This window comes from Oncorhynchus keta, chromosome 15 (genome assembly GCF_023373465.1).
Source record: "Oncorhynchus keta strain PuntledgeMale-10-30-2019 chromosome 15, Oket_V2, whole genome shotgun sequence".
Lineage (NCBI taxonomy): Eukaryota > Metazoa > Chordata > Actinopteri > Salmoniformes > Salmonidae > Oncorhynchus > Oncorhynchus keta.
In genome coordinates, this window is record NC_068435.1 from 41,741,868 (window position 1) to 41,760,655 (window position 18,788).

Sequence of the window (18,788 nt, forward strand, 5' to 3'; positions counted from 1 at the left end):
TTAATATTAGAGGGAATCTATTTACACTGAAAGAATTTATGGAAAGATACAACTTTGAGGTTTCAAGCAAGGAATATGACACTGTTATTAAAACTATACCTAGTGGGATAAAAACTTTACTTCAGAATAATGCATATTTTGGAATATCTCCGATTGTAAGCGATATCCAGGTGGTCTACTAGATATGAAATTCAACAATCATTTATTAAGGGATATTTTCTGAAGACGTGAAGTCTATTCCCTCTGCAATATTTTGCTGGGCTTCATCATTTGATGCAAACTGGCACCGTGCTTGGCTCACTCCACACAAAATTTATGGTGACCAATAAAGTAAAGGAGATCTCCTTTAAGATTATCCATAGATTCTATCTGTGTAATAGCTTGATTTCTAAATATATACCTGATGTTACCAGTGAATGCAGTTTTTGTGAACTAGAAACTGAATCTATTGAACATTATTCTGTCATTGTCTATATAGTGAAGTGTTCTGGACTGATGTAAAACTATATCTTGGCCTCAAATTGCATACAACCATAGATGACTGTAAGTCGCTTTGATTATCCATAGATTCTATCTGTGTAATAGCTTCGATATCTGTGTTACCAGTGAATGCAAAGCGTCTGCTAAATGGCATATATTATTATTATTATTAAATGTTTAAGTTTGACATATTATTTTACTACACTGATTCCACAATTGAACATGAGTATGTCATAAATCTCTTTATTTTATTAGGAAAACATTTCGTACACAAATCAAAATTTATGAAGAAAAAGCCCCTTTTCTTAATTTTTTTAATCTGATTTGGAAAACGATTTAGTCTTTAAAACGTATACAAAACAAAATGTTTAAAAAAATGTATTCGCTATATGTCTGTATTTGAATTGATATAATGTGGATTAGTTTTATTTTATTTTTTTTATTTTTGGATTAGTTTTATTTTAGTTTATGTTTTGCATGTTACTGTTAATAAAAAATACAAATAAAAATGAGCTATTTCCTTGTCGGAGTTTACCCAGAATACGCAGAGCGGCCCATTGCCAACGTACACCGTAACAGATATACTTTTTGAGGAGATGAGAAACTCCTTTGAAATCAATTAACGGCAGCGCTGTGCATTCTGGGTGATTCTTGGACAAGACGAGCTCTCCCACAAGGAGTGAATGGGAGTCAATTGGGCGCTAGCTCAAAAACCCAACATTAGCATGAATTTCGTAAACAAGAAGTACAATATCAATAACAAATCCGAGACGTGATATAATTAACTTGATCTCTGTAGTATCGTATTGCTTTGGAATCGGGACACTGTGTACTTTCAAGGAAAATAGGCAAATTTCTCGACTTATACCCTGACTTTGAGAATGGAACGTGACGATGAGTTTAGCAACCACATGACGCGGAATGACAACTTAAACGCGATTGGGCGACAGTCTGCCTCCATTCATTTCGAAATGAGGTTCCCATCTCCTCCTTTCTCTATTATTGCTGGTATTATTACGATTCCTTAAAAGTATGTCCGCTCCTCCCCTCAGTTTGTTTTCGCGGAAGTAAAATCCATCCGCGATAGCTATCCGACTATTGTCTTTTCCTACTGAACATTATCTTTAGAAACATAACACTGGTCTGATAAAATGTTGTTCCAGGAGAATATGACCAACTGTGTTACTTTTCAGACCAAATTATCATCCGTTATGGATGTGTTGGCCAAAGCTGCAGTGACCGAAATAAGTAAATTGTTCGATGATGGGTTTGCTGTGTTACGCTTGGAAATGTGCCACAGAGAAAATGAAATTGAAGCCTTGAAAAGAAAATTATTCATGGAGAACGAACGGCAAGCGACGAGTTCCAAACTGCGAGAAGCAGGCAATTCTTTCACATGCTCTTCGTCTTCCAGAAGGACAGAGCAGGGTAAGCCTGCGCGTGCTTGCTTACTGTACTAGCTAACTAAATAGACTTATCTAAAATGTGTTGTTGTCCAGTGTCCATCTCAACTCGGGTCAATTCTTCAAGAACATATCAAATACAGTATTAACAACATAACTGACAATAATTTAGCTCAATGCCTATCTAGTGTACATATTGCCAGGAAACCCAACGTTGAATTGCATTGAATTCTGTTTGGCAGAAATGAGCGTTTGAGTCAGGGCAGTTTCCTCTCACGACCACTGTTGAATACAATTATATTTTAACCTACTTTATCGGTTGTCCGTGCAGTTGGTCTTTTTGGCGTTAGGAATGTGACAATATATCCACAGAAAATTATGATTACATCAACTTTACAAAGCTCTGGTAGTGGGTTCAGATTTCTATCACCTGAAGCATGCACATAACCATGTAAGCACAAGCTCGGCAAGAATGCATGCATCTCATGAATGTATTTTATTATCTTGTGCACATGCTTCAGGTGATAGAAATCCAAAAGCACTGCCAGTGCTTTCGAAAAGTTGATGTAATTATAAATTCCTGTGGATATATTGCCTCACATAACTACCTCCAAAAAGGAGCAACCGCACAGACAAATATCAACAAGTTCAAAAATAATTTTATTCAACATTCTGACTTGGAGAGGTTGTGAATGGAAACTTTCCAGATTCAAACACTCATTTCTGCCCTACGTAGAATTCAATGCAATTCGAGGTCAGGTTCCCAGGCAAGTGTAGATAATAGGTTCCAGTTCTATTGTTGACCTTTGTTAAGTTGTCCAGTACACTCTCAACTTTGTTTTACAGTGCTTATGACATATAGCTACTGACAGTTCAGTTAAACCTTCCCTTTCAGGGTCCAAGGGGTCTGATGAGGATGCTGGTGAAAGGACTTCATTTGAGCAGACCGCCAGGGACAAAGCGATCACACCTAAAGACAAACAATTGGATCAAAATAGACCACAGCCACCTGCAGAATCAGTAGAGGGGCTCAATGAACAGTACAGGTCTGGCCAGCGAGAGAAGGGTAGTGTACTAGAGTTTGTGAAGACCGAGCACGATGAGGAGTATGACGTTATTTCACTACATACATCAGGAAGTGAACATGGCAGAGAAAGATCAGATCATCAGGAAACTGAGTTTGCCATGGATGACCGAGAGAGTCAGCTGTGGGCGTCTGTATCAGAGATCAACTGTGACTCTGAGGGTCCAGATTGCTCATATGGTACAGAACAATATACACAGGATCTAAATACAGACATACAGCTTATTCAAAGTGCTGTGGAGGGTCTTGATAGCGATCCATCATCAGAGATGGGGTACATAAACAGACTAATGAAAGAAGAGATGCGAGCACAGTCTGGTTGGCATGACCAAAGAAGGACCCCTATAGATTTTCTTCAGGCACAACCAGGTCAGCACAGAGAGCAAACTATGCACCCAGAGAGAAGGGAGGATGGGACAACTACCAGAGTGCCGTCAGACAAACAAACACCAACCAATGAGGGTGCAGCATATTCCAACGTTTGGCTAAACAATGTATTCCCGCTTACCCCAAATGGTTTCAACTCAGCAAAGGTAGCCTCAAGGAGTACCCCAGCAAGAGAGAAGTGGTTTGTTTGCACCTTTTGCGGAAAGAGCTTTGACAGGGTCAGTCACTTGGAGATGCATCAACGGATTCATACAGGAGAGAAACCGTACAACTGTGTGACATGTGGGAGGTGTTTTGCTCAGCAGAGTAATCTCCGCACACATCAGCGAGTACACCGAGGCCTCAGAACAAAACAAATGAAAAGTAATCACAATGACGAGACGACTAAGAACATTCTAGAGAAACCAGCTGGGGCCCGTCCCACACATTATGAAACACAACCTCATTAATATAAACTTTTTCTAATGACTGAGAACAGAGAGTTCCTGAGAAGACAGTCAAGACAAGACACTCGTGCAAAAATCCGCAGTATGCTAGTTTTGTCTTCCTATTCTGTAAAGTGAGAGCAGTGCGACCCTACCACAACTGTTACACTAGTGGTGCTAATATACTGTAGGGAGTTAAAGTTACAGGTTTACATCCTCCTGCTTGTATATTTTAAAAGGAACAGTTATCAAGAGGTGGATGTCCATCGTCTTTTAAGTTTTTTGTATGACTATGCCAGAGACAACACATCTGGAGAGAAAATACAATGCACATGTTTTTATCAATGCATATTTTTATGAATAAACATGAAAATTCTCTGAACTTTGAGCCCTTGTTGTTGTTGAAATGCACTGAGAATACAAAACATTAACACCTGCTCTTTCCATAATAATAATAATAATTTATACCATTTCTATAGTGCTTTTCATAGAATCTCAGTGCTTCAAGAGCAACAAAAAAAACACGCAATATGTCATGATAGGTGAACCAATAGAGGCCAAGTCTTTGAAAGCTGCATCCTCTGAAGATGGAGAGGGTCAGTTCATGGCTTGAGCGGAGAGAGCTGTTCAGAGGATGGTGATGGAGTCTGTTGGTGATCTTGTAGAGGGCAGGTCTGGGAACCAGCCTGACTCTTATCGCCACGGGTCTTCTTCTCTTCCAGTCTGTGGAGCACCCACTTGGGTGATGCCTCAGCAGCTCTGGACACCAGAAAGTACACCACACAAAGTTCAGAATAGAAGCCAGTCGTCCTCACTACGAGCGCTCTGTCTTAGCACTAATATATTCCTGCATCTCCCATTCCTCTCACGCTTCAGGTGACTCCTAAAAATAGTTCTCAGAAGATCGGGAATTGGCAGCCAGGAGAAACAAAAAAGCTGGTAATGTGTCCAGATGCATTTTTCAAACAAAAATATTAGCCAGCTAGCTAGAAAGCCAAACAAAAAATTGTTAACCTGTCAGTAAATCTGCAAATTCGTGGCCCTAAAACACTAGATATACAGGACCAGTCACAATTATGGACACGCCTACTCATTCCAGGGTTTACTATTTTCTACATTGTAAAATAGTGAGACATCAAAACTATGAAATAACACATATGGAATCATGTAGTAACCAAAAAAGTGTTTAATCAAAATGTTTTAGATTTGAGATTCTTCAGAGTAGCCAGCCTTTGCCTTGACAGCTTTGCACACTCTTGGCATTCTCTCAACCAGCTTCACCTGGAATGGTGAGGCTAGGGCACTATGGCAACTATAGAACATGACAGACTGACCAGGTGAATACAGATGAAATCTACGATCCCTTATTGATGTTACTTGTTAAAGAAGGATTGTTAAGCCTTGAGACGTGTATTTAGAGGGTGAATGAACAAGACATTTTATATTTATGCCCTTCTTTGAGAGGCATTTCAAAATCTCCCTGGTATTTGTAGTTGAATCTGTGTTTGAAATTCACTGCTAGACTGAGGAACCTTACATATAATTGTGTGGGGTACTGGCATGAGGTAGTCATTCAAAAACCACAGTGTTACACACAGAGTCCATGCAACGTATGTGACTTGTTAAGCAGATTTTTTGTCCTGAACTTATTTAGGCTCGCTATAACAAGGGGTTGAAACCTTTTTCACTCAAGACATTTAAGCTTTTCATTAAACATTTCTTTAATCAAAAACATAATTCTACTTTGACATGGGATATTGTCTATAGGCCAGTGACAAAAAAAAATCTAAATTGAATCCATTTGTAATAACCCTGTAACACAACAAATCAAGGGGTGTGAATACTTTCTGAAGGCACTGTATACAAGAAGCCCATGCTGATGGAAAAAAAATGGCAATTAATGTGACCATGAGGTTGCCAAACACTCACTTCAGTCCAACTGTATCCAAGTTCAGTTCACAGGAGTGAGTAGCAGGCCTCCATGACCATTGGGTTAGGGTAGAGCTGACGGAAAAAGTTCCCTTTTCAACCAACTCCTTTCACCCCTGTCTAGATGTTCTGTCCTCCGGGGTGTAGGAGGATGGTGTTGGAGTGTGGTTTTGGCCGCAGAAACCCATTGTTGTGGTTGAGGAGTGCCTTTGAGATCTGGTAAGAACTGGTGTCACAGTCAGCCTCATCAACCTCCAGCATGTCCTGTCTGTGGCCCCAGTCGTCCCCTTCGGTCACACCCTCCCTCTGGCCACCCAGGTCACTGAGCATTGGGGGGGATGTCTGTGGGCCACACACTGCCATCCTGGTCCTGGGGATGAGGAAGGAAGGCCAGAGTCCTGAAAAATAGAGAGCCACATATTGCGAGGCATTAAGATAAACAGATAGGACTTTCAGTTATGACAGAGTAAATCTAGTGTGCATTTTCAAACAGCCGCCCTCATACTCTCTCTGCACTCACGCCAGCTAGATTGGTACAGGACAGGGCGGCCTAGGTAGTCCAAATCACCCTCACAAACCGTCCCCCACTTCCCACCAAGGGTGGATTGACTGCCTTTGTAGATGGGATGGTCCTAACGAGAGGGATCACAATAATCCACAGATTAAACATCAATGAATAAATCAGTATGATACTGTACATAATGTTGTAAATGCACAATATTGTTGACGCTTTTATGAACTCTCACCTCAAGGGACATTTTTTTTCATTCTACTGTCTAGTCTGAGAAGTGTGGGTGGGGTGACCCATTCTGTGGGTGGGATGACAAGTAAAGAAAGACAAATTATTGCTGGCAGACACTCATTCAAGTAGATGATAACTATTAGCTGAAAATGACCCCTCTAAGAAAATAAGAGATGACTGAAAATACGAGTAACAAGTGTTTGAATTGAAAGTACTCTTCCTGTCGTCTGGGATCTGTGCTGAAAGAGTTGAGTCTTGTGGAGGAGGCCTGTCTGGAGTGTGTTGATTTCTAACCTATGAAAGAGCTTTTTAGAAACTAAGGAGGATTTAAGGATAGGGAAAGGGGGTTCCAAGTATTGTGGAAATCAACTCATGAAGCTCCATCTCTAATGTCCTGTTATTGCGTCTATGGTATTAGTTAACTAAGATAATAATGACGATGACCAACACCCCAGCAGCCACACCTATAATGATCATCACTAGAGTGTCAAAGATCACTTCCTGCACACTCCGAGATGTCTCTGAGTGAGGGAGTGGAAAGGAAAGAGGGAATGCACACAAAATTGTAAACACATACAACCAAAGGTAGCGATTGCAGTGCCATGTACAGTGGGGCAAAAAAGTATTTAGTCAGCCACCAATTGTGCAAGTTCTCCCACTTAAAAAGATGAGAGAGGCCTGTAATTTTCATCATAGGTACACTTAAACTTTGACAGACAAAATGAGAAACAAAAAATATCCAGAAAATCACAATGTAGGATTTTGAATTAATTTATTTGCAAATTATGGTGGAGAAGAAGTATTTGGTCACCTACAAACAAGCAAGATTTCTGGCTCTCACAGACCTGTAACTTCTTCTTTAAGAGGCTCATCTGTCCTCCACTCGTTACCTGTATTAATGGCACCTGTTTGAACTTGTTATCAGTATAAAAGACACCTGTCCACAACCTCAAACAGTCACACTCCAAACTCCACTGTCAAAGGACAACAAAGGGCCCCACTGTATATAGGATGCAGTTTTGTTGCAACTTTAGTGAGCTCTGTATTTCATATTATTATCACAAGTGGGCAGCAATATTACAAATATTACTAATCAGGCATCAAAAAAAATGACCACATGCGCCAATACAACAGGTTTCACCTTACAGTGAAACACTTACTTACAAGCCCTTAACCAACAATGCAGTTAAGAAAATGATGTTAGATTGGTTCAGGAGACAATAGTACTGTTGTCTGTTCCCTGTGCATTACTACAGTACAGCCCATCAATGTACATACAATGTAATTACATAGATAAACCACTGCCAGACTGGAATATATTGTGCCAATCGAATAATATATTGTAAAAACAGCACAGGGATTAAATCAGAGTTGAAAGGAATCAAAAGGCTTACCAAAATAATTGAATAATTGACATGTACATTGATGGTAAGTCTTGGGCTCCCGAGTGGCACTGCATCTCAGTGCAAGAGGTGTCACTGCAGTACCTGGTTCGAATCCATGCTGCATCACATCTGCCGTGATTGGGTGTACCATAGTGCGGCCCATGGTTGGCGCAGCGTCGTCCGGGTTTGGTCGTTATTGAAATTAAGAATTTGTTCTTAACTGACTTGCCTAGGTAAAAAAAAAAAAAAGAATCCCCGAGACACATTAACAGGGACGCACATTCTCTCTCTCTCTCTCATATATGTGTGTGTTTGTTTGCGTGTTCGGTGTCCAGAGCAGCAAGACATTGTATTACGTGCCTGTGCCATGTATCGGGCTTCCGAAAAGACAGGTGAGCAGGCGGTCTGTTTATGTCCTCTACGGACACCGTAGGACTCTTTAATGATCATATGACCACGCGCTTCTCCCATCCTTTGTTGTCGCGGAAGTAAAGACCCATCAGTGGTAGCTAGCAAAAGTGGTTAACAGTTAACTCAGGCAGTTTACCTTCCCAAAAAGTATACTTAACTGGGTGTGTCTCCCATAGACACCAATGCACTAGCAGCTGGGTCTTACTTCCATGGAAACAGGAAAAAAAAACAGCGAGTCGCTTCCTCTTCCGTCTCTGGTAGTTTGCTATTGTATTGTCTTTTCCGACTGAACATTATCTTTAGAAACATAACACTAGTCAGAAAATGCTGTTCCAGGAGAACATAACCAATTGTGTTACCTTTCAGACCAAAATAACCTCGGTTATGGATGTGTTAGGCAAAGCTGCGGTGGCAGAAATAACTAAAATGTTCGATGATGGTTTTACTGTTTTACGCTTGGAAATGTGTCGAAGAGAAAATGAAATCGAAGCGTTAAAAAGAAAATTATTGTTTGTGGAGAACGAACGGCAAAGGACGACGTCCAAAGCGCGAGAAGCAGGCTGTTCTTCAACATACTCTTTGTCTTCCAGCAGAACAGAGCAGGGTGAGCCAGCTCGTGTTTACTATACTCATAGAAATAAAATCCATGTGTTATATTGCTAAGACTGTACTAGATAGCTGTGTTTAGAATGAACCAGTACATGGGCTTGAGGAGACGATACATATGACGAGCACTCTGACGCCCAGGATCCTTCAATTTAAAGACCCATTAACCAGCTATATAAACGTTATAATGTAAAAACAACAAAAAAAAAACGTTGGGTAGTCAGCAACATATGGAGTTATGCATAGCAACTACAGTCATTACTGCCCTTTACGCACGGTATTTATTTATTAGACCATTTATTTTTTACCGCATGCGCCAAAACCACCTCCAGTAAAATCACTCATTACTACTGTCTCGCATGCTAACTTTTGTAGCGATACAAGTGCCGCGTTCAAAGAATTAGCAATTCGGAAATGTTCGCGTTTTCTACTTCCGATTAGAATGTGAACGCGGCATTTGAATTGAAGGATCCTGGGCGTCAGAGGAAAGGCCGTTATTAAGCTTATCCCCAAGCCCAGGTACTGGTTCAGGTATGCCGTGTTCACATGCTAGTCGGAACTAGGAAACTCGGTAACTTCCAACTTGATGATGCGTTACTACTACCAGTTAGCAAGGTGGACATTTCCGACTTTCCTAGCCCAGACTCGCACTTGAAAGGTGCATTTGACCTATCTGAAATGTGTTGCTGTCCATTTCAACTAAAGGGTACATTCTTCAAAAAGATAGTATTAACAATATGACTTGACATTTATGCCTAGCTAGTGTAGATCATTGATTTCAGTTGTTGACCTTGTTCAATTGCTCAGTGCTCTCTGAACTTGTACATTGTTTTTGACATTTACTGACAGTTCATTTAAACCTTTCCTAGGGTCCAAGGGGTCTGATAAGGATGCTGGTGAAAGGACTTCATATGAGCAGACCACGAGAGACAAAGTGTTCACACCTAAAGATGACCAACGGGATCAAAATAGACCACAGCCACCTAAAGAATCAGTAGTGGGGCTTAATGAACAGTACAGGTCTGGCCAGAGAGAGGAGAAGGGTAGTGGACTAGAATTAGTGGTGAAGACCGAGCAAGAGGAGGAGTATGACGTTATTTCACTACATACATCAGGAAGTGAACATGGCACAGAGAGATCAGATCATCAGGAAACTGAGTTTGCCATGGATGACCGAGAGAGTCAGCTGTGGGCGTCTGTATCAGAGATCAACTGTGACTCTGAGGGTCCAGATTGCTCATATGGTACAGAACAATATACACAGGATCTAAATACAGACATACAGCTTATTCAAAGTGCAGTGCAGGGTCTGGATAGCGATCCATCATCAGAGATGGGGTACATAAACAGACTAATGAAAGAAGAGATGCGAGCACAGTCTGTTTGGAATGACCGAAGTAGGACCTCTACAGATTTGGTTCAGGCACAACCAGGTCAGCACAGAGAGCAAACTATGCACCCAGAGAGAAGGGAGGATGGAACTACTACCAGAGTGCCATCAGACAAACAAACGCGAGCCAATGAGAGTGGAGCATATTCCAACGTTTGGCTAAACAATGTATTCTCGTTTGCCCCAAATGGTTTCAACTCTCCAAAAGTTGCCCCACAGGGAACCCCAGCAGGAGAGAAGCGGTTTGTTTGTACCTACTGTGGAAAGAGCTTTGACTGGGTCAGCCACTTGGAGATGCATCAACGGATTCATACAGGAGAGAAACCGTACAACTGTGTGACGTGTGGGAGGTGTTTTGCTCAGCAGAGTAATCTCCGCACACACCAGCGAGTACACAGGGGTCTCAGAGCAAAGCCAACAGTCTACTGATAGTTATCACCATGACTAGACAATTAAGAACATTCTAGAGAAACCAGCTGGGGCCCACCCCACACATTATGAAACACAACCTCATTAACCACGTTTCCATCCAATTTTTATGCGAGGAAAGTAATACCATATTAAAACAAAATCACGGCTGTGATGTTTCAGTGCAATTTCATAAATTCTGACAGATAATTTGTTTGTTCTACATTTTTGTGTCTGTAAAATGTATTCTGTGAGAAATGACAGTGGAAACACCTTTATGCGCAGATATTAATATAATAACCATATCAAAGTAAACTTGGAGTCACAATTATATTGTGGGTGGTCCTCCCATACGACTTGGGAAACCATGGTTTATTAGGCTACAGATTAAGTTATGAACTTCACAGCCCAATAGGCAAAAACTAGTTGCATCATTGTTTCCATGTTATTTCAACAACAAAAATGTAATCTGATGACGTTGAATCAACCTGGAAAACTGATTGGATTTGACAAAAGTCAGAACTGTAAGGAAATTGTCTTTTTCATCCAACTTTTAACCTAAATCTAATGACATGGTGACATTTCACAGTAGTTGACACCAACCAAATGTAAATATAAACTAGACGTTGAAATTGTCTATGCCCAGTGGGAAGGTGATGAAAGTGCACAGTGATCTTGATGCTCCTTTCCAATAAATATCGAGGGGTCTTATTCTGGTGACATGATCAACGCTTGACTGCCGTGCTTGACAAATAAAAATATTCATAATCTCATCATGGAGTCTACCCTACCTGTACTGTATGTGAGCTGTTGGCTATAGCGCACATGCCACGACCAGAGTAGGCACAACTGTTTTTCCCCTTACAACGCAACTGTTTTTGTGACCAAACTATCGGTAGTTGAAAATGTGATGGAAAAGCATTGAACTTTATTCAGTACATGAAAACAAGTCCGTTTGGGGTAAATACTGGTTGGAAATACATATTTTATGGGGATTCTAGAATATTCACATGAAAATCTGTCGCCAATTGGATGGAAACCTAGCTATTGACAAATGTTTTCTAATGACTGAGAACAGAGTTTATGAGAAGACAGTCAAGACACTTGCAGAAAGCAACAGTGTTACTTTTGTCTTTCTATTCTGTAAAGTGAGAGCAGTGCGACCCTACCACAACTGTTACACTAGTGGTGCTAATATACTGTAGGGAGGGATCACAGCCTCCTGCTTGTAACCTTTTAGAAGGAACAATGATATCAAGAGCCGGATCGCCATCGTCTTTTTAAAACTATGCCAGAGACTAACAATTCGGGAGAAAAAAACAACAGTGGACATGCTTTTACGAATAAACATGAGAATTCTCTCAAACAGCCCTTTTGATTTTTTTAAATAGAAAGAAACATGAAAATAACATTAATGCACAAGGGTAGGGTATATTTAGTATATCAGAACTGTAAGGTTAGCTAAAATGACAGCACAAGCACAACTGATAAGTGCTTAGACAATACTCGGTTTACAGTTGACAAAGTGATGCTGCAATTTAACAGGCCTCCATGACCATTGAGTTAGGGTGGAGCAGAGGGCAGTTCCTTTTTCAACAAACTCCTTTCACCCGTCTAGATTTTCTGTCCTCTGGGGTGTAGGAGGATGGCGTTGGAGTGTGGTTTGGGCCGCAGGAACCCGTTGCTGTAGTGGAAGTGGTTGGAGAGTGCCTCTGAGATCTGGTATGAACTGGTGTCAAAGTCAGCCTCGTCAACCTCCAGCACGTCCTGTCTGTCGCTCCAGTCTTCCCCTTCCGTCATGACTTCCCTCTGGCCACCCAGGTTGCTGAGCATTGAGGGGATGTCTGTGGGCCCCACACTGCCATCATGATCCTGGGGCTTCATGGGGACAAGGGAGGAAGGAAGGCCAGAGTCCTGAGAAATAGAGAGCCACATATTGTGTGGCATTGAGAGAAACAGATAGGCCTTTCAGTTATTACAGAGTAAACTTAGTCTGCATTTTCAAACTTTCACGTATCCTCTTCCTCTCTCGGACACAAATACACACCAGTGACATATTGCTGCTCTTTAGGTACGATTCCACCCTTCGTCTGCGCTCTTCCCTTTCTCCCTCCATCTCAGCCCCTCTCATACTCTCTCTGCACTCGCGCCAGCTAGATTGGTACAGGACAGGGCGGCCTAGGTAGTCCAAATCACCCTCACAAACCGTCCCCCACTTCCCACCAAGGGTGGATTGACTGCCTTTGTAGATGGGATGGTCCTAACGAGAGGGATCACAATAATCCACAGATTAAACATCAATGAATAAATCAGTATGATATTGTTGAAGCTTTTATGAACTCTCACCTCAAGGGACATTAGGCTTTTTTTCATTCCACTGTCTAGTCTGAGTAGTGTACAGTCTTCATTCTGTGGGTGGGGTGAAAAGTAGAGAAAGACAAAAATGATTGCTGGCAGACTCATTCACAAGATGACGATAACTAATAACTGAAAATAAGAGCAAACAAGCGTTCGAATTTAAAGTACTCTTCACCTGTCCTCTGGGGTCTGTGCTGACAGAGTTGAGTCTCCTGGAGGAGGCCTGTCTGGAGAGAGTGTTGATTTCTAACCTGTGAAAGAGAGCATTTCAGAAACGGGGATTTGAGTATTTAAGGATAGGGAAGGTATTAAGGAGTAAGTAAGTATTATGGAAATCAACTCACATCCTTTTGCTAAGCGCCATCTCTAATTTGCTGTTTTTGCGTCTGTGGTATCGGTTGACTAAAATGATGACGATGATCATGACGATGACCAACACCCCAGCAGCCACACCTATAATGATCATCACTAGAGTGTCAAAGATCACTTCCTGCACTCTCCGAGATGTCTCTGAGTGAGGGAGTGGAAAGGAAAGAGGGAATGCACACAAAATTATAAACACAAAAAAACAAAGGTAACGATTGCAATGCCATGTATATAGGATGCAGTTTTTTTTCCAATTTGAGTGAGATCTGTATTATTATTATCACAAGGGGGCAGCAATGTTACAAATATTACCAATCCGGTGGTGTGACCAGTGTCACGTTTTTCTGTTCAGATCTCCCAAAATACGGGAATAACTATTTCCCCTTACCTGTAACTGTGATGTTACATTCTACTTTCCTTGTCCCAACGCCGTTGTTCACCACACATTCATAAACTCCAGTGTCATTCTGTCTCAGGGCTCGGCCAAACAGAAGCCTTGCTCCATCCACAGTCAGACCATCTGGCAGAGCCTTACCATCCCTGCAGATGGAGACAAATGTACACACATACAGGGGATTAAAGAATAGCAGAAAACTGGAATGGCCACATTAATACTAATCCTCTCAACAATGTACTCATGTAACCTGGGGCAGAAGGTAGCATAGTGGTTAGGTCATTGGGCTAGTAGCCGAAAGGTTGCTTGATCAAATCCCTGAGCTGACAAGGTAAAAATGTGTCGTTCTGCTCCTGAACAAGGCAGTTAACCCACTGTTCCTATACCGTCATTGTAATTAAGAATGTCCTTAACTCACATGCCTATTTAAATAAAAAATAAAAACAAACTCATCATGACTCATGGAATAGCAGACTCACTGCATGAAACAATGGCTATGTCCATGAAGGCAGACACCGTGGGTACCCTTAACAAAAAAAGATTGCAGCTATTCTGCAATTACTGTCTACAATATTCAACTGCAGTTTCAAAACTCAAATTCTTTGTAAGGGCAGGGTTTCTCAATTCAACAATTAACACAAATCATGAAAAAACAAACATTAAAAGCCTTTTGTTCAACTAGACACTACCAGATTTAAATGATCTAAAGTCGCGCTGTTGCGACTGCCTGTAAACACACAGTCCAGTTCAAAGTGAATGATGGCAGGCCCGTGTGGTAAATGGTTTGTATAAAAGCCTACTGTAGCTCTGATTGGCTATAGTGCACCGGTCCTGGACAAGAGAGGCGTTTTTATTCAGTGTTATTTACTGCAGTGTCTTATTAATTGTCCAAACGCGTGGCCGCCTTCCCTCTCTATATTGCTATAGAATTTTCAGATGCCTTAGTATACATAATTCCCAAACATTCTAAGAATGTATGAAAACGTGAAAATTACCATATCTAAATGTTTTAAAAGTGTGATATTCTTCCTGGGAGTGTATATGAACATATTTTAATCAAATTTAATGATGCTAAAATGCTGTCAGTTCCACTTTAAATGTAACAATGTTTCACACACAAGCTATTTTCAAAGAGATGACTAACATCAAAGTGCGCTGCAATAAACCCAGTTCCACTCACCAGATGATGAACATTTGAAACTTAACTTCTTGTTTAAAGTTATTCTTGAAAAGGGAGAAGCTAACAAATTAGCAACAACATCCTCTTTGATAACACCTGCTGCAGCCGCTACAAACTAGTTAGAGAAGGCATACGTTTTTTTGTAAAAACGGTCCCTTCCCATTAAGTCAAAATGTAATTGATTGGTTCCACTGTCACTCCACAAAATGTTGCCCTAATACAGTTGAATGGCAGATGTCTTTATCTACTGTTTATTCTAATGGCCTAGTCAATGGCTGATTTAACTAGCTAGATTTATCTGCCAAAAGAGACCTGCAAAGATTAATCTTGATTGGATCTTTTTTTTCTCTTCAGTGTTAACCCTTTCCAACACAAACTGAAGGGATTAGGTCAGAACATTATTGAATATAATTATATTATTATAATTATTTGATAAATCCTTAGCCCTTCTATGAAGGCGTAGAAGGCCAATTGTTCCCCACTGTGTTTGGGTTAGTAATCATTTTTAGTTCGGCTATATTTTCCCTCAGAATACATTTTTTTTCACTATTCTGAATGTCTAAAGAATCTATATGTTGTTCTGAAATATGAACGCAGACATACTAGATATTTTTTACTCTTATTATGGTGGTGATTTGACAAATTACAATCATGGTCTTGAATTGGACTCGCATTTTTCTGGCCTCGGTCTTGACTTGGTCTCAGACGACCCCTTGTCCCCCTCCCAGTGTCAGTCTTGACTTGGACACGATTTCCTCCAGTCTTGGTCTTGAATCGGTCTCACTTTAGGTGGTCTCGAACACAACACTGGTTTTAGATAAATGCATTTTAGTTGTATCATGTTTAATACAAAGGGAAACCAACCATTTGCATTCACTTGTAAAATCAGTTTAATTGCTGCTCCTATTGATCTGAATAGGAAATGCCGCTTGGCTTGGGATTTGAGCCTACTATGAAGTAGGAGGCCCCTGAATAAACTCAAGATGTCCTAGGGACTATAATAGAGACAAGTATCTGACCCCCACCAGGAACTAGGTCCACTGAGAGGGCTCATGTTGCCCTAGTTTCACTGTACCTAGCCGGGTTACCATTTTACTGCTCACCCCAACAAGAAGCTTCTCACATTTCTGTTCTAACTCAGCCCAACCTTCTAACCAATCCTTCATAATGGAATCAACGCCAGAGATTACATCTGACATTGAATATATATTTTTTTGGAAAAGTATATCTCCTTCAATTATATCTAACTACTGCAGAAACAGATTCATGGATTTTTATCATACTGCAATAGTGAGTATTTAATTGGGTGTTCTGTCCTTATTGTAATGCTCGCAGAAGAATCTTTAATTATGTGCAGACCCTGCGTTTTACTGTGTATTAGAGTGATATTTGATAAAGTGCTTAAGATGCGCCTCCAACTCTTCCCCCCTCCCTCCTTGGCTCCCTTACTCATGCGAAAATGTCTCTCCCAATCGGTTTTCTTATTCTGTAACTGGACACGATGTCTTTTATTTATTCTTGAATGGAACAAGGAGAGAAAGGCACCCTCCTAATTGACATACTCTTCTTTGTGTGTGTGTGTGTATATTTTTCACGCCAGTATTTGTATAGTATATTTTATAATGCAGATTGTGTTACATTAGGCAAATAATACATAGACAAGAAACAAAGCCAGTCAGTCAGACATCCAGACAGACGGGTAATACCTGGTCCAGGTGAAGTTTTTTGGTTTGGGGTTTCCTCCAGACTCACAACGGAGTTCAGCTCCCTTCAGTCCCATGTACCAGTTGCCATCAAAGCCTGTGACAGATGCATCTGGGGGAACTATCAACACAAACAATGTCACTTTAATCCATCCTAGTGTGGCCATCTAGTTACCACCTGCCCATGGTGACAGCTGAGGGTAAACTCACATTGCACCACCAGGCGGTTGCTGATCCTGCGGGGTTGTTCCAGAGCAGGGTGCCAGACCAGGCAGTCCAACCGCATGCCATTCATGCTCCTCAGGGGGTGCAGGGAGAAGTGAGTGGACACGACCCCGCCCTCGGAGCTGCGGTTCTGGGCCTGGCCAGGAAGGTCCGTGTCCCAGGTCAGGCGGGGTGTAGGGCGGGCCACGGAGCGGCAGGAGGCAGCCACGTGGAAGGACTGGCCCTCCTCCAAAACCACCGGGTCCAGAGAGGAGATTGGGAAGGCTGGGGGGAAGGGAGATAGAGGGGCACGGTCAATCTGATGTATATTAGATTGCATTTTATACAGTTAAATAGAGTTTTTAAGTAAGGCTTTGGTTAGTCAGAACTGAGAGAGTTCCTTCAGTGGAAATGGCTATGATGATTATAACAATGAAAATAGTAACTTGGTTTACATTTAGGATGAAAAGGAAGATGGTTAAAGAAATGTGTCTTACTCCACACAGTGAGTGACAGCTTCCTCTCAAAGTTCCCATAGGGGAATGTGCTGATGTGACAGGTGTATTTCCCCTCATCAGACTCCTCCGTGGTCAGGATGAGCAGAGCAGAGTTCACCATGGAGTGACGGCTCTCAAACCTCACTCTCCCAGAGTAACGCCCAAACTCTGATACAAAAATGAGACACTGACAGATTTGTTTCTGGTAAACATCAGTCATTGTAGACAAATGCAAGAAAACAACATGATAGTGATTACGTGATGTGTGAGTTGGTGAGGGCATGGTGATACCAACCTGTGTGTCCCTCTGTGCGGTGGGCGGTGATGATATGTTCCTTGGTGCCATCAGGTAGCTCCTTGATCCAGCTGACCTGAACTATCTGCTCGTCCTCCTGAACCTGGTACTGACAGGGCAGCCGCGTCTCACCCTCCGTCAAGGACCGTAATGCAAAGGATGGAGGAGGCTCCACAAACCCACCCCTCACACACACTGCTTTATGAGAGAGAGAGAGGAGTGTGTGTGTGTTGGAGAAACAGGGTGAGATAATGGGTGTGAGAGAGTAATGCATAATCATAATAAACAAGAGCAAAAATGTTCCTTTGAAATGTCTGGGGGGGATAGACAGCCTGTAGTTAAAGATTACACCTATTTTACAGACAGGGGAGAGTGGGAAACAGACAGATACACACAGGGACTCAGAGGTAGAGTATGTGCCACAAAGCTGTTTAACTTGCTTCTCCTGTTCATGACATTTTCCTTTACCACATCTCAGTTTGGCAGCCATGCTAAGGCCATTAATACACAAACACACTGAAAATAAGTGCACTTACCACAAAGCAAGCCTACTTTAAACACAGGTATGGGCCTATACATGCTACAAAAAATGTACTCATTACTAGTCAATCAAAACAAAAGATGAAGGAAAATAGCCTGTGTTTTTTGTTTCCCAAAGAAGAATGTTACTCTACCAGATTTCTATGGTGAGAGTTGTTCACCACCACTCCCCTTTTCCGAATAGTGTCATGGTATGCAACAAAAACACACACACAGATATAAAAGCTATATAAATACATATGTTGTTGAAAACCCATTCCCAAATCTTACCAAATCCCCATAACACCAACCAGGCTGCCTCCCACTGGCCCTGGTCCCAGACAGGTAACTTCATCCCTCGATTCACCAGTTCCTCACAATATCAACGTTGAACTACAAGCTTCTTAATGTTATGAAATAATTCCTTTTCGTAATCTCATGACTGGAAATATGAGAGTAAACTGGTGCCACTTAAAAGTGCAATTGAAGTGTATTGAAGCAAAAAGATTCAGGTCCTAGCGCTGTTTACGGCAGAGGCAGGTAGACGGGCTGTGCGTCAAGTTGGCAGTGTGTCAGGTGTTCACCTCTCTTCGTTTATGCTTCACTAACCAGACTGTTACCA

At 41.5% G+C, this 18,788-nt stretch overlaps 3 protein-coding genes across 9 annotated transcripts; 2 read left to right on the forward strand and 1 right to left on the reverse strand.

Moving 5' to 3' along the window:
• Positions 1-1,125: 1,125 nt before the first annotated feature.
• Positions 1,126-4,161, forward strand: LOC118394957 (zinc finger protein 24-like). Its single transcript, XM_035788677.2, has 2 exons — positions 1,126-1,908; positions 2,779-4,161. The coding sequence occupies exons 1-2, from the start codon at positions 1,632-1,634 to the stop codon at positions 3,801-3,803; spliced, it is 1,302 nt and encodes a 433-aa protein (XP_035644570.1). The 5' UTR covers positions 1,126-1,631; the 3' UTR covers positions 3,804-4,161.
• A 789-nt stretch (positions 4,162-4,950) lies between these two features.
• LOC118394950 (nectin-4-like) lies at positions 4,951-18,740 on the reverse strand. Of its 5 annotated transcripts, none has more exons than XM_052464135.1 (11): positions 18,458-18,740; positions 17,648-17,845; positions 17,353-17,520; positions 16,862-17,140; positions 16,655-16,772; positions 13,763-13,914; positions 13,353-13,518; positions 13,184-13,259; positions 12,997-13,059; positions 6,229-6,340; positions 4,951-6,106 (listed from the first exon to the last, which is right to left on the reverse strand). In XM_052464135.1, the coding sequence occupies exons 1-11, from the start codon at positions 18,519-18,521 to the stop codon at positions 5,829-5,831; spliced, it is 1,674 nt and encodes a 557-aa protein (XP_052320095.1). In that variant the 5' UTR covers positions 18,522-18,740; the 3' UTR covers positions 4,951-5,828. The 5 variants fall into 5 exon arrangements, with proteins under 5 accessions (XP_052320095.1, XP_035644561.1, XP_035644559.1 ...); XM_035788668.2 differs by lacking the exon at positions 6,229-6,340 and adding an exon at positions 12,698-12,910 and having other exon boundaries at positions 5,863-6,106; positions 18,458-18,737; XM_035788666.2 differs by lacking the exons at positions 4,951-6,106; positions 6,229-6,340 and adding exons at positions 11,559-12,615; positions 12,698-12,910 and having other exon boundaries at positions 17,648-17,842; positions 18,458-18,736.
• LOC118394958 (zinc finger protein 473 homolog) lies at positions 7,845-11,423 on the forward strand. 3 transcript variants are annotated; one of them, XR_004827854.2, is made up of 2 exons: positions 7,845-8,503; positions 9,722-11,423. XR_004827854.2 is itself a non-coding variant. In XM_035788679.2 (2 exons), exons 1-2 carry the CDS (start codon positions 8,203-8,205, stop codon positions 10,669-10,671), a joined length of 975 nt encoding a protein of 324 aa, XP_035644572.1. In that variant the 5' UTR covers positions 7,850-8,202; the 3' UTR covers positions 10,672-11,423. The 3 variants fall into 3 exon arrangements, 2 of the variants coding, with proteins under 2 accessions (XP_035644572.1, XP_035644571.1); XM_035788679.2 differs by having other exon boundaries at positions 7,850-8,227; XM_035788678.2 differs by having other exon boundaries at positions 7,851-8,850.
• Positions 18,741-18,788: the final 48 nt, after the last annotated feature.

What these genes read in the sequence shown, in the direction of transcription:
- LOC118394957 (XM_035788677.2), top strand. Translation starts at nt 1,632, where the DNA reads ATGTTGTTCCAGGAGAATATGACCAACTGTGTTACTTTTCAGACCAAA. An exon ending in TTCCAGAAGGACAGAGCAGG is followed by an intron (nt 1,909 to 2,778) that starts GTAAGCCTGCGC and finishes CTTCCCTTTCAG; the next exon opens with GGTCCAAGGGGTCTGATGAG.
- LOC118394958 (XM_035788678.2), top strand. Translation starts at nt 8,571, where the DNA reads ATGCTGTTCCAGGAGAACATAACCAATTGTGTTACCTTTCAGACCAAA. An exon ending in TTCCAGCAGAACAGAGCAGG is followed by an intron (nt 8,851 to 9,721) that starts GTGAGCCAGCTC and finishes AACCTTTCCTAG; the next exon opens with GGTCCAAGGGGTCTGATAAG.
- LOC118394950 (XM_035788665.2), bottom strand. Translation starts at nt 18,521, where the DNA reads ATGAAGTTACCTGTCTGGGACCAGGGCCAGTGGGAGGCAGCCTGGTTG. An exon ending in ATGGCGCTTAGCAAAAGGAT is followed by an intron (nt 13,260 to 13,352) that starts GTGAGTTGATTT and finishes TCTCTTTCACAG; the next exon opens with GTTAGAAATCAACACTCTCT. An exon ending in AAAGCCTAATGTCCCTTGAG is followed by an intron (nt 12,911 to 12,996) that starts GTGAGAGTTCAT and finishes CCCTCTCGTTAG; the next exon opens with GACCATCCCATCTACAAAGG.